Source organism: Suillus paluster, assembly GCF_016628075.1.
Source record: "Suillus paluster strain FC165 chromosome Unknown EDB91scaffold_245, whole genome shotgun sequence".
Lineage (NCBI taxonomy): Eukaryota > Fungi > Basidiomycota > Agaricomycetes > Boletales > Suillaceae > Suillus > Suillus paluster.
In genome coordinates, this window is record NW_024537805.1 from 20,892 (window position 1) to 34,867 (window position 13,976).

The following is a 13,976-nucleotide window of genomic DNA, read 5'->3' on the forward strand; positions in this document are numbered from 1 at the left end:
CACCTCCGACTACCGAACAAAATCAGCAACAAGTTACATTTTACAAAAAATGAGCACATATGTACAACCAGATACGAAGGAGTACAGGACTATCTAGAGGTCATCAGTCTCCATATCTCCGCCGGAGACCCCAGCACCGCCCCCACCCTCCACCTCCACCTCCGTTTCCTCCGGTTCTTCCGCTGCCTCCACTCGAAAGCCGCTCCTCACTGCCTCCAGGAATAAGGCTTGGAATCCATGGCCGCTCTGCTCCCCTCCGCCGCAGCAATACTCTGCTCCAGAAGTTCGTTGGTCCATGCCAACGCCACCACTATGTCATTGGCAGCGGCCACCCAGGCCTCATTGTCGTACTCCGCCCATCTGCCCTCCTCCGTGATCATGATCTAGGGATTAGAAATCACCTCCACGTTGTCGTCCGTCTCCGCCGGGCTCCGCTGACACTTCTTCCCCTTTGCCCGGGGAGATGGGGTACCTTCCGCTCGCTCCCGCTTCTTCCCCTTGTCAATGCTAACCGGCGGAACGCTGCCAGAGCACTGCGCCTTCAGCTGACGGCACATGTCGCAATTCCGGATCTACCGGACCACCTATTAGAATACTCCAGAGAAAGAACCAAAGCATGCTTACCCTGTTGGACCTAGACGCCTGAGTCCAGGTACAGTCCCTCTTACGCTCCATGCAGAAGCTGCACGATTTCTCCGGACCTTCGGAGGTGCTGGACCAACTAGTAACCTGATATCCGGATGAGTACCGACAAAACATTCAATGAGCTATCTAACTTACCGTTGACACCCCCATGTGTCCCAATGACGCCAACTCCAGTACCCTTCTCCGTGACTCCTCAATGTCCCTCTGTTTCTGCTCCTCCTCGCGTCTCCGCTCTGCCGCCGCTCTCCGTTTTTCTTCCACCTTCATCATCTTCTCCTCCCTCTGTCTGCACTCCTCCTCTTCCTCCAGACGAATGGCCTCCTGTAGGCAAGTGAACTCCGCCGCCATCTCCACCTGCCTTTCTTCCATGGCCTGTTTGGCGGACTTCTTGACGCCTTCGGGTTTGTTGGGCATGATAAAACTGTATAAGAAAGTAGAAGGAGGAAAAAATGTTTTTTTTGTCTCCAAAGACCTCTGGCGCATTTCTAACATCCCTGAGGAAACTCTGATGCCTCATGCTCCTAACCGACAATCCAGACCCCCGGCCTTGTGGGCTCGGCCCTAAGGGGGGGATACTGTCATATCCCGTACCTCCGGATCCAGAATTCCGGATCTACTTCATTGAAGTCTGTTCCTCTGTCTTACTATTTCGCCCAGCGCTCCGCCTTCATCTCCGCACTCACCCCTAACTCCTTTTAGATTAACTATTGCTCCGGTTACCGGTTATGTCCTATTGTGCTATACTTACTGATCCGTCCATTCTTATTTCATTTCCAACTTCACTGCTTTGATCTGTTACACTTACTAATAGACTTTCTACATGCTTCGTACATAGCCCTTACCTTTGCTGACTGATTTACTTACATGATACCTACAGTATATAAACGAATTCTCTACAGGACTGTGCTCTCTCTCCAGACACAAGTTTACCTTGTTGTCACCTCCGACCGTCTGCTCTGACTTAGAGCTGCGCTCTAAGTATTCACTCTTACTTCTCCTACCCAACCAAACCAAATCCCCTTACTTCCCTTTATCCTGACACACTTCCTCCGCCTCCCCTGCTCTGCTTCTAGTCGGATTACCGCTAGTAGCACTTACCTCCTGACCCACCAAGCGGACCAAAGCAGTCTGCTCGTCCTATCATTGGACATTGTCGGACCCGCTCCAAATTTGGGGCACATACTCAGCTAAGGGCACAGTGCAAGAGCTGAAGCCAAGCCCTGACCCCTCTGCTTCTCCATCCGAGCACGGTCTCTAACAAGTGGAGGGCCATCTTTTGCTATATGACAGGTAAGTGATAATAAGCTTCAAATACAATGTGATTAGAAGACTTACTACACGCAATGAAGCTCATATGTTTGGGTGAAAAAAACATGTGGGTATCAACTCCTGCAAGTGTTGGACCTGAAATGTATGGACATGAACAGGAGTTCTGATGACTGGTTTAAGAGCTTGTCTCTTGTAGCATCCATCCTTGTCCACACCATAAACATTGATATCTCTTTGTAGTATTAATACAATATACTGGGTGGATTGAGAGTCAAGCTAAATACCTGATAAAACTGAGGTCCCTGGCTACTTGCTGAATCTTATCCAGAGGCAGGCCCTTTATATGGAGGATATGTTTGTATATCAGAATGATGTTGGCAGCAGCCATTCTGTCCAGTGTCACATTAAACACCTTCTGACACCATTCATGAAACTTGAAACTTGACTCAATCAATATCAGCAAACATAAGTGAGCAACTCACTAGGTATACAATGAACACGGCTGCTTCCAGGGAAACATCCCTGCTGGGCCAGAATTTGATTCCAATAGATGTCAGCTATGCTAATGGAAGGATTAGATGCAACTGGACATAAGACTATGTGGTGCTAGATTTCTTTGGCCATCTGTAGGCCAATAATTTCTACAATGACATCATAACCAGCCTAAATAAAGTCAGATTGAGCTAAGTATTACTGTGGTGAGTGTAAGACACTGACAGAATTGGAAACAAGCTGTGTATCAAGAGCTGCAAGCATCCTCAAAGTCCATGTCTGTAACTGGTCTTGACTGTTACAGAAACCCATATATTCCCCTGGCTGCAAGCAATGCCCAATGACATTGTGCCAATCAGAAGCAAAGTTGTTAGGTTTGTGATTGTACTGTAATCATCAAACATCAGCCGGTTGTTTAGAAGATAAATGATAAACATATTATGTGTTCTCTTAAATGGTGCCAATGTAAGCATGTCCCTGGAACCAATTCCACTGGGAATATGATATAACTATGAGCGCGCATAACTCAAGGTGTTAAAAGATACTGACAATGTATTGATTTACAATCATCATATGACATGACACTCCTGGAGAGTGCCTTCAGAAAGCATTGTGTAAGGAATTGATGTCCTGACACCCAGCAACTTCACTACCTCCATGACATGTCTATACCTACCCACTACTAGACTTCCTATAATATATATTTTGAACCACCATATGATGGTTGTCCAGGGATTGTCGATTGTTAGGTTGGCTATAACTGTCTGACAAGGGGAAGCATGTTTCAGAGTTAATTTCATGTTAGCAGGTCAAGTTAACTCTTCAGAGAAGGTGGATGTCAAGCCTGAGGGTTGCATCAAGTCCTGTGATGGCATAGATGGAGGCAGAGATAGTTCATTTGTACTGGGGCTAGGAATAACATTGAAGTATTCTATTATGGTCAGTAGAGGAGTGTCCCAGAAGTGTATGCACATACTAACTGTGAGTCATAGATCCTATGGTGTAGTCAGTCAGGTGACTGTATGTTGTGTCATCAAAAGACATGGCAGTAGTAAATGTAGGTTGCCAAGAGAATCCCATTGGCCATAACACTAACTTTGTGCTGAAGTTGAGTTCAACTGCTCAGATAAGTCAAATAAAGATGTAGAGGTGTTGTGAGTACAAAAATGCACGATTAGGCCATGTCCAGACTGATACCAACTTATGTTTGAGAACCTTGGAAACCATATTGACATTGTAGAGTGTTTTGTTCTAGCTGTATGACAGGATATCTACAAGGACCTGATACTCTGCTCCTCCAGAGTCCTCAACAATTGGTCTGCTGTGGTCATTCATAGTTATATATCCTATGAAAGGATCAGTGGTCATATCTACATCAACTGGCCACTGTGATTGTGTCATGATTGCATTAGATAAACCAGAGCATCAGACATGCTAGTTCCAGCTAACATGTAACATGCAAAGTCCAAGCTCATACTATCATATCCATTATCCATACAAGTCTCCTCCACCCTTAGTTAGCATCTTTCACCCTCATTTTGCATGATAATAGAGCTCAGATCTGACAGCAAGTCTCCAAGGAGGATGTCATATACCTGATCCGACCGCTCCAATAATAATATCCAGCTCCACTTTCCGACCACCTCCACTCCATCCATCCTCCACTCCATCCAATCATCATTTGCATCTGCCCCTACACTTCCTGCTCAACTGCCCAACCGGTCCCCTTCCATAAATGTCTCCATTCAACTGGGACCACTTTCCCCTTTTAGATATATACTTTCCCCTTCAGTACATAGACCCTTACTCCCAGATCACCGGTAATTCCTCTTACCACTCGATCACTGATCCGACGCATACATATTGATATCCGCTCCAACTTATGTCTTCACCTGTGTAAATACTTACAAATTATATCCTTGGTACATAGCTTTACAACATAGTTATCCTGATCACTGCCTCATACTTAGAAGTATATAACATATCCTGTACTTAGATATTTTCCCCCAGTCTTAATATTACTTGTCTTCTTGCAGTTACTACTTGTGATAATTCTCAGTAGGACCTTGCCTCCTCCGGACACAAGTTTCATCTTAGTTGTCACCTCCGACCCTCTGCTCCAACATAGAGCCATGCTCTAAGTCTCCTCCTTACTTCTCCGCCCCTATCAAATATTCCCCCTGCTCCTTTCCACCCTCCATATTATCCTCCACCTTCTCCGCTCCGCTCCTAGTCGGCCCACCACTAGTAGCTCTTACCTCCCAACCCTCAAAGCGGACCTAAGAGGTCCACTCATCCTACTATCGGACAACGTCAGACCTGCTCCAAATTCAGGGGCACGTACTCAGCTAAGGGCACAGCGTAAGAGCTGAAGCCAAGCCCTGACCCCTCCGCTTCTTTAGCTGGCATGGTACCTAACATCAATCTATGTAAGTGTTAGAACTGTGCCTAATCGGTAGGATGGAGGTTATGAAGGGGCTTGGTTTCAGCTCATGTGTTGTACTCCTTAGGTGGGTATGATGCCCTTAACTTCTGACAAGGAACAAGTTCAAGTTCAAGAACAAAAGAGCAGGACTTAGAAAAGGTAATATTCAGACTGAGTATTTACAGACAAAGTACATACATTTCTATCCTCTAAGTAAGTAGCATAGCATATCAGGAGGCTATGTGCTGAGTGTACAAAGTCTATTACTAAGTGTAACAGGATCAAAGCAGTGAAGTTGGAAATGAAGTAAGAATGGACAGGTCTATCTTGGGCTGGACAATGATGTGGAGTATGAATCCATGCCCCCACAGATCAGTCGGGAGCTATATCTCGACCTAGAAGATGACTTCAATGGTGGGATTGGTGCACCCGAGCTGTCTCACCGCGCGAGCAGTGATCCCCTAGGGCAAGTCATCAGTCCGGCACTGTACCGTGGGCCAGATGACATGTGCAATGAACACATGCAATCTTGTAAGTGCTCCTCAACACTCAGCCATCCATATCTGATTCACTTTGCCAGTGAATCCAACAACCGCTGAATGCCTTCCGGCACGTCCAGCTCTGGACAATGAAGAGGTCCAAGCTATGGTTCAAGAGTTCCAGCTGTTCAGGTCATACCATGATGTAGGATGTGAGTATAAACTGCAGGTCTATGTCATCACATTTTTCTCATTGCTATTGTAGAATCTTCAGACCTGACTGACCAACTTCAGACATACTCACAGAAGTCTTCCAGACCCGTCCATACCACAGCTCCTGGAGGCAGAGCGACCATTTTGATCTGCTTGGGTGGAGACATCCGACAAGCTGGCACGGGCCGATCAGGAGCTTCAAAGGATGCAGAGGGCTGAGCAGGCAAGCATTGAAATGCTCAAGGTTGTGGATTCACTGATTCAACGGTTCAAGACCCAAATTCACCAGGGTCAAAGTAGGATACCCAAAGATGTAGATAGCATACGACCATGATCCTTACATTAGTGTACCATCATCATATGTGACTTTGAGCATACACATTGAAAAGGAGATTCACTCCCTGTGCATTGAAGACTAATCGTCAAGCATCAGATACCAAGTACCAATGGCATGGCATTGACCATCAAACCTCAATGGTCAAGTACCAAGGACACCAAGTAGATGGCATCAATGCCCAAACCTGAACGATTCCCTTTGGCACTGGGGATGTGTTTGTCTCCTCCTCAGTTGCAGTTTTGTCTTCACAGTTGATGCTGGACAACCTTGAATGTGGCACCTTGGCAATGAATTATTACAACAAGCTTTGGCAAATGACCTTGAGCACATTTCCACACCTCGTGGTGGTAGGGGACCATCTATAACTTCCAAGGATCTTTATACTCATGGGAGACATGGGCAAGATCGATACCAAGAGCTCATGAGGGTCTCCTGGCAGTGGCGACACTTGAAGAACATGAAGTGGCATGGCTTCGGCCATCATTCCAACCAACGTGAGCCGGGGGACCTAGCATTATTCAGCCCAGCATGTCCTCAGCGTGGCATCAATCTATTGCTGACAACAGAAGAATCACTCAATGAGTGAGTCATGTTGAATATGTTAGTTATGGTGATTGAGCACCTTCTGGTGCGAGTTATTTGTCTTATGATGTTGCTTCCTCTATTAGACTCTTACTTAGCATGTGATGGGAATTCCTTACTTACTCAGGTAGTGTTTACACTTGTTTACATAGACTTGCCCATATGTAGCAAGTCCTGTGTTGGTTGCTCTTGAGCAACTGACACTGGACTATAGTCCTGTTCACTCTCATTAGCTCACTTGTGGCTTGGTCCTCACAGTGATTCTAACAGAATATGCAATCAAGGAAGAGGATATTAAGAACTCCAAGCTGGAAATACACCAGGTTATTTGTGATGGATGGGAACTTCAAAGTGGAACACCTGCATCCTATCAACCCAGATGATGAAGTATGGCTGTCCATTGGATTTGGATTCATGGTTGGAAAGGAAAGGTACCAGAAGCATCTTGCAGTAGCTACCGATACTTGGAAAGGTCAAGCTGCAACAACCATTGAGCTGTCAATCAAGCAAATGCGGCTCAGCACAAGCTGGAGTCCACTGGGATCCGGGGGGTGGCCTGTGTGCAACACGGTTGCTTGTTCCACACTTGATTGTAGATTTTCAGAAAGGAGAGAGGTCAGTAGAAATCACCATTCCATGGCCTGGAAGTGACCATGAATTGATATCAGACAGATGAAGATGGATTATGCCCTATGTGAGGCTGCAGCATACAACATGAAAGGCATCACCAGGGCCGTCACCTTTTATAACATCAACTGTCAATACAACAAGCATCTGTGCACTCAAGTGAATCAAGGTCCATTCTTGACAATGGTTCCTGAGCTGACCATTGTTCCTGGAATCAGTCTTTCACATGTGCATGGACATCAGGACAGCTGCTATGTGAGATATGCATCAAACTGTTAGAATGACTAAGTGAACCAAGCCACAAGTGAGCTCATGAGAGTGAACAGGACTATAGTCCAGTGTCAGTTGCTATTATGTTGTGTAAACTAATGAGTGTACTATACCTATAGTCCAGTGTCAGTTGCTAAAGAGCAACCAACACAGGACTTGCTACCTATGGGCAAGTCTATGTAAACAAGTGTAAACACTGCCTAAGTGAGTAAGGAATTCACATCACATGCTAAGTGAGAGTCCAATAGAGTGATCAACATCATAACACGAGAAACTCACACCATGAGGTGCTCAATTACCACAAATAACACAAACTTCATTGAAGGCATCAGTCGCATTGATGGAGAGATGACGGAGACCCTGTGGGTCCCCCTCAACCTTTTATCCCCTTCCACTTGGGGAATGTCTTCTCCACATAGGAAAGAATGTCTCAAATTTCAGATGAATGATTCCAATTTCTCTGCAAGATGGTTCACATGAAAAGGACACTTTGCCAGAGATTCAAGGGGGCCAAGCAGGGCATTGCCAACAGTGGGGAAGGCATCTAGTAGACTCAATGAAATGTTGGGCTGGACCAACTCAAATACTGCTTAGGACAGGATCTGATTCTGCTAGAGAAGTCGCTTTGTGATGGACGGGCCAATGATGCCCTTCACAATTTGCGAATACACTTGTGCAACAGTCAGTGCTTTTCCGAAACCACCATTAGGCAGGTGAAGTCCCAAGCACTGAAGACTTGGGCATGGTCCCAGGTGATGTCGGTTCACCAGGCTGTCTCTGAATGCCAGTATATGTTAGAATAACCAAGTGAAGCAAGCCACAAGTAAGCTAATGAGAGTGGAACAGGACTATAGTCCAGTGTCAGTTGCTGAAGAGCAACCAACACAGGACTTGCTACCTATGGGCGAGTCTATGTAAACAAGTGTAAAACACTGCCTAAGTAAGTAAGGAATTCACATCACATGCTAAGTAGAGTCCAATAGAGGAAGCAACATCATAACACAAATAACTCGCACCATAAGGTGCTCAATCACCACAACTAACAATGCGATCCACTCCTTACCTTGAAGCTGTGGGTGCTCTGATGTATCTTGCCACCACCACCAGACCAGACATTGCCTACGCTGTTGGCTGTTTAGCTCGATTCAACTCCAACCCTGGCCCTGCCCATTGGCAAGCTGTCAAGCACCTGCTTCGCTATCTGAAGGGCACTGCAGACTACTCCATCACCTATGTTCCTGATCCCAATTCCATCGAACTCTTCTCCTCATTCTCTGATGCTGATCATGGTGGATGCAAAGACACTGGTCGCTCCACTGGTGGCTACCTGGTCAAGATTGGCCTTGGTTGCTGTCTCCTGGTCGTCGAAGCTTCAAAGCATTGTGGCCTTGTCCACCACTGAAGCTGAGTACATGGCTGCAGTTGAGGCAGGCAAGGAGATCCGCTGGATGCGAAATCTCTTGTTTGAGATGGGCTTCCCTGCCACTGCACCCTCTGTCCTTAGGATCGACAACCAGAGCGCCATCTCTGTGGCCAAGCACCCAGAGCACCATGGTCGGATGAAGCAGCTTGATCTCAGCTTGGTATTGGCTTCGAGATGTGGTGCACAAGGAGATTATTGCACAGTGTTTGTGCCCACTGCTGACCAGCCAGCTGACATCCTGACCAAGGCATTGGCTCGACCCAACGGTGCAGTTGTTCTGCCAGATGATGGGGACTGAGTAGCTTGAGGGGGAGCTGAGATGTGTAGAGGTGCACAATCAGGGGGGGAGTGTTAGTTGTGGTGATGAGCACCTTATGGTTGCGAGTATTTGTGTTATGATGTTGCTTCTCTATTGGACTCTCACCTTAGCATGGATTTTGATGTGAATTCCTTACCTTACTTAGGCAGTGTTTACACTTGTTTGACATAGACTCGCCCATAGTAGCAAGTCCTGTGTTGGTTGCTCTTCAGCAACTGACACTGGACTATAGGTATAGTACACTCATTAGTTATACAACACAATAGCAACTGACACTGGACTATAGTCCTGTTCACTCTCATTAGCTCACTTGTGGCTTGGTTAACTTGGTTATTCTAACATTATTTTCACGGCAAGTGATGGGATTGTGATGTGGGAAGTTGTCTAGGTCCACCTCTTCGCAAACATGTGGATTGGCGGAGTCATAGATAACGCCATGCTCCTGAATGATATCTTTGTTGGGCACCTCAGTCCATCGTTTGACCCTGGTGTCTTGGGGGCAGGAAGGCAGGAAAGCATGGCCATGATAGAAATAAATAAGGGATGTACGCAATGTCTGTGGCTACCGCTACGGACACATATCTTATGTTGTGTAAGATCTTTCTGTGTGCCAATTCTTAGCTTCGACAATGTGGTTGTGGCATTTGAATTAGCAATCAGTTGGTTCTGACCATAGCAATAAGCTACAGCAACAGGAGCACAACTGAGGAGCCACCCATCTTGCTTCCAGGTCCTAGGGGCAGCCGGCAATTATGGTGTTGTGTAATTCAAGCAAATCATCGAGGTGCAAGTTCCAAGTCCCCTGGGAGCTACATGCATCATATGCAGCAAGAATGGAAAATGAAATAGATCAGCTGGGTTCATTAAGGTGTATGAGGTCAAGAAATTTCCGCGGTCGCTACCATTCCCACAGTGGATGCACTGATTCAAGTAGCATTGATTGTGCACATGACATTTAGAATATACATGCAGGTCTGATGACATAGTGTTGACTAAAACAGACATCCAACAGGACACCATTGTTCGACTTTAACTCACCACTATGCCCTCAATGATCCACCGTCACTATTGTTGCAAGCACTACACTCACAGGACGGTCCACCTTCACCCATCAGGATCCATCAGGCCAGGAACCAACATAGAAATGATGTCGATGACAGAGCATTGCTAACCCACACACCCTTGAAGAGACATGAAGTTCCCAGAAATAAACCACTCACTATATGTTGGACAAGTCCTTGATCCTCCATACGCTGAGATCATTGTCCATGCCATAGGGGTGCATGATGTAGATAGGACTGGTGTCCCTGTGTTGTCTTTGCTAAGCAGAGGCACATTGTTCGCGACTTCCAAGTCCTCCAAGTTCTTGTGTGGGCAAAATGCTAGCCATAATTCAGAAGAAGCCCCCATTCCAAGGGCCATCATGCATCCTGTGGGATAGAAACCAAGCTTGCTGAATTTTGGTCGAAACAGTCAGCTGGGAAGACAGAGGTTAAGGGTGATGAAGAATGTGTGGTTGATGACCTTGTTCAGCAGCAATGCATGCAAACCCACTGAGCCTCCAACAACAAGAAAGAAATCAAGAAAATGCTGGGAGCCATTCCAAGCCAGCATTTCATTGTCGTTGTCATAGTACAAGTCTTCATTGAGGCAAAGGACAGAATGGCGATGCAGTAAGTTGATTGTGATCGCTTTGTCGTCCTTTTTGAAGGTCTATGCAAGTGTGGACAAGCTGACAGACTGAACTTTCATCTGCTCCCACGTATGACCTGCAGCTCGAGCTCCATCCTGTTGCAAGAACAGACTCTCGAAGATCTTGCTTTGAGCCAATGCATTGTCTGCTCCACGGATGAAGGCACATCTGCGAGATCCAAAAGGGGCAAGGCTTCATCCTGATTGCCTGGCTGGCAGCACCTGGCAAAAGTGGATGGTTGCTAGATAGATAATCAACTGTCCGAAACTTGTAGGGACCCCCGTCACTGAAGAGCGATCAAGGTAATTCAAGGCGAATTGACAACTCAACACATGATCTTCTCCATGGGGACATGATACAATTGAAACTTGGAAATGAGATGGGGGAGCTGAGGAGGGATTGGATGCAAAGGTTCTGTGGAAATGAGCGAGTCCAGAAAGGAGCAGGCCGTGTAGGAGGAAAATAAAACGACCCCCTTAAACAATTTTAGTCTGTTGATGTTAATGCAAGGGGGCAATGATTGCGACAAAGAAAAACTTAACAACAATGAAATTGACCAGCAATGCAAACACACTTTAAATTTCTGTCAGCAAGGAGATACCATCTATAGATCTGAAAAAAAACCATGAAAACAGCGAGTGAAAGAAATGGAGACAATGGATTGCAAAGGTCATGAGCAAAATAGAAAGCTAATGCAAGAGAAAGCTACTCACTGGCACAACCCGACAGGCGATTGAAAAGACAAGAAAGAGCGAGAGAGCAGGGACAGTTAAGGATGATGATGGGAGCAGGTTTTGCAGGAAAGAAACAGAAATCATTTGCATAGGGTGACACATCAACATGCGAACGAGCAAGAGGACAAATGACAAAAGACGAAAGACAAGAGGATGAGAACACAATGCCATGGGCGTTCAAACGAGGGTTAGCTGACCTGAAATAGATGAGTTGACAAATGACGCACCATATGCGATGTCGCATTCAGGAGCGAATCAAAGGGAGACAGAGAGAGGTGTAATGGACAAGAAGATATATAAGAACAGATCTGCGAGGATTGAACCATTGTTGAAAAAGATGAAGGTTAGCAGCTGCACACAACATGATTTCAGTCATGCCGATCCCAGTCACTCATCTGCTGCTTTGATCCCCCAGCAAACCTGGACCAATGTTCTGGACCATTTTTAGTAGCACATCTAGCTCAGCTTCAAGATCGTGCAGCTCCCAGCGATCCCTCAACATCATTCCAGACTATGATACTCCATGGTGGATAGGGCACACACAATTCCAAACGAACCTTGGCGATGGAATCAGGTCATGGAGTGTTGTGGATTCCATTATGAGCACTGGCTGGTAAGCACCGAGTACCATTTTAATGACAGTTAATGAATCAAGACATCCAGGGTGGTGTTGAGGATGATGGTCTGATTCTTCCAGAGCTGGTTGATAAAGGAGGAAGTGCATCTCAGCAGGACTAGCCCTGCTACCTCCACTCAACTCCACTCCGCTCCTTTGACACTACCCCTACTTCCTCCAACACCATATCCCTACCATCCGACCCTATCTGGATCTCTGCTCCTCCACCCTATTGGTCTGCCCAATCCTATTCCTACTCCCTCCGCTTTTCCGACTCGCACGGATCCTTCAGTTCCGCTCATATTCCCCCACCCAACTATTAGTCCGTCTGACCGCCTCACCGGTCCACTCCTAGACTAGGAACCACTCAACTGGTCCTATCCCCATTTAGTATCATAGTTCCGCTTTTCAGATCACCGGTAATCCCTATACCCTAGCAATATTGATCGTCGCGTACATACTGTTCCCCGAGCCTTATTCTCATATGTCTCAGTCATCCTATTGTATTCCTGTACACTCAGCATATAGCCTTCTGCTATGCTATGCTCATCACTTAGAGTATAAAACATATGTACATTTGTCTGTAGATACTCAGTCTGAATATTACCTTTTCTAAGCCCTGCTCTTCTGTTCTTTGACTTGGGCCTGATCCTAGTCAACTCCTGTTAAGCCGGCCTAGGGGATTGACTCCCTAGGTCAGTCATCCTCAGATATCCGTTCCCCCGTTCCCCCGTTCCCCGTTCCCCCGTTCCCCGTTCCCCGTTCCCCCTCCCCCGTTCCCCGTTCCCCGTTCCCCCGTTCCCCGTTCCCCCGTTCCCCGTTCCCCCATTCCTCCGTCCCCTGACCTCCCGTCCATCAGAACTAGACCCCGCACTCTCGCATCCGTCCCCTCTGTTCCGCTCTGCTTCGGACTTTGTCCAAGCAGTTCCTTCCACTCCGCTGCTACTGTTGGTTCCGACCACAGTAGTCTCCGGCCTCCCTCCTGTCGGGCGGAACAACCCCCACCTGACTTTCCTGCGCTCACCTAGTAGTCTGTTGGTCCTTTCAGAGGACCTCCGCTCCGACGTCCTGTCGGAGCTCATAAACTTGAGTCGGACTACAATACGAAATTAGGGGCACATACTCGGGTAAGGGGCACAGCGTATGAGCTGAAGCCAAGCCCCTCAGACTCCACTTTACCCCTGAGCATGGTCTTCACAGACAGTCTGGTTGATAAAGGAGGATTTGTCCTTTGAGTCAAGAGGAGGGTCGCAAAAGGCATCATGAACGGCAGCCCACTTCAATTTGACAAGAACTTCTGCAATAGAAACATTGCAGCTGTGGGATGTTCCATCAGCATATATGCTGATGTCCGGCTTGACAGTGAATGAGAAAGCTTGAGAAAGCTTTGTGTCTGCATGATTGGAAGTGTCAATGAATGATAAAGCGGGGGCAAAGGATTTCAAAGTGCCAATCTGAACATTAAAGTTAGACTGTCAGCAATCCCAATATGGTAGTTATGGAGTGCTCACAAATGGTTCATAAGCCAGCACCTCATCTTTGACAGAGATTGTGGTATCAAATATGCCACTCTTGAAGGTTAAAGCAGGGAGATCTGGTATCTCTGAAGTCTGTAGGAACTCCTCAAGAAATTCCTGGACTAGCATCAGGCCAACGCAATAATTTTTCATCTCTGTGCCCATGGCATTAACTGTGAAATGCCGGCAACGCGCATTGGTTGCCAGGGGAACTTTGTGGAACTACCTGTTGAAAGGAGTGTCGGTGATTGCAGGAGTAAGCTGGGTGTTTTGTAAGTCCTTGGTGGGAAACTGGGGGGTGTCTGAAACATGCTTGGTTGTACAGTGGTGCTAGT

The 13,976-nt window shown here is 46.7% G+C and overlaps 4 protein-coding genes across 4 annotated transcripts; 2 read left to right on the forward strand and 2 right to left on the reverse strand.

The window, feature by feature from the left end:
• Positions 1 to 93: 93 nt before the first annotated feature.
• On the reverse strand, positions 94 to 1,059 carry EDB91DRAFT_1257094 (uncharacterized protein; the record flags this gene model as incomplete). Its single annotated transcript, XM_041324272.1, has 5 exons — positions 94 to 209; positions 272 to 368; positions 402 to 572; positions 625 to 729; positions 781 to 1,059. The coding sequence occupies 5 exons, from the start codon at positions 1,057 to 1,059 to the stop codon at positions 94 to 96; spliced, it is 768 nt and encodes a 255-aa protein (XP_041168858.1).
• A 4,131-nt stretch (positions 1,060 to 5,190) lies between these two features.
• Positions 5,191 to 5,742, forward strand: EDB91DRAFT_1257095 (uncharacterized protein; the record flags this gene model as incomplete). The annotated part of the gene is made up of 3 exons (XM_041324273.1): positions 5,191 to 5,362; positions 5,412 to 5,522; positions 5,585 to 5,742. 3 exons carry the CDS (start codon positions 5,191 to 5,193, stop codon positions 5,740 to 5,742), a joined length of 441 nt encoding a protein of 146 aa, XP_041168859.1.
• Positions 5,743 to 6,111: 369 nt separating this feature from the next.
• EDB91DRAFT_1064940 (uncharacterized protein) lies at positions 6,112 to 6,446 on the forward strand (the record flags this gene model as incomplete). Its single annotated transcript, XM_041314759.1, has 2 exons — positions 6,112 to 6,204; positions 6,234 to 6,446. Coding segments are annotated over 2 exons (306 nt in total), but the record flags the coding sequence as incomplete, so codon positions are not given.
• A 6,853-nt stretch (positions 6,447 to 13,299) lies between these two features.
• Positions 13,300 to 13,806, reverse strand: EDB91DRAFT_1257098 (uncharacterized protein; the record flags this gene model as incomplete). The annotated part of the gene is made up of 2 exons (XM_041324274.1): positions 13,300 to 13,578; positions 13,636 to 13,806. 2 exons carry the CDS (start codon positions 13,804 to 13,806, stop codon positions 13,300 to 13,302), a joined length of 450 nt encoding a protein of 149 aa, XP_041168861.1.
• Between the last annotated feature and the right edge of the window lie 170 nt (positions 13,807 to 13,976).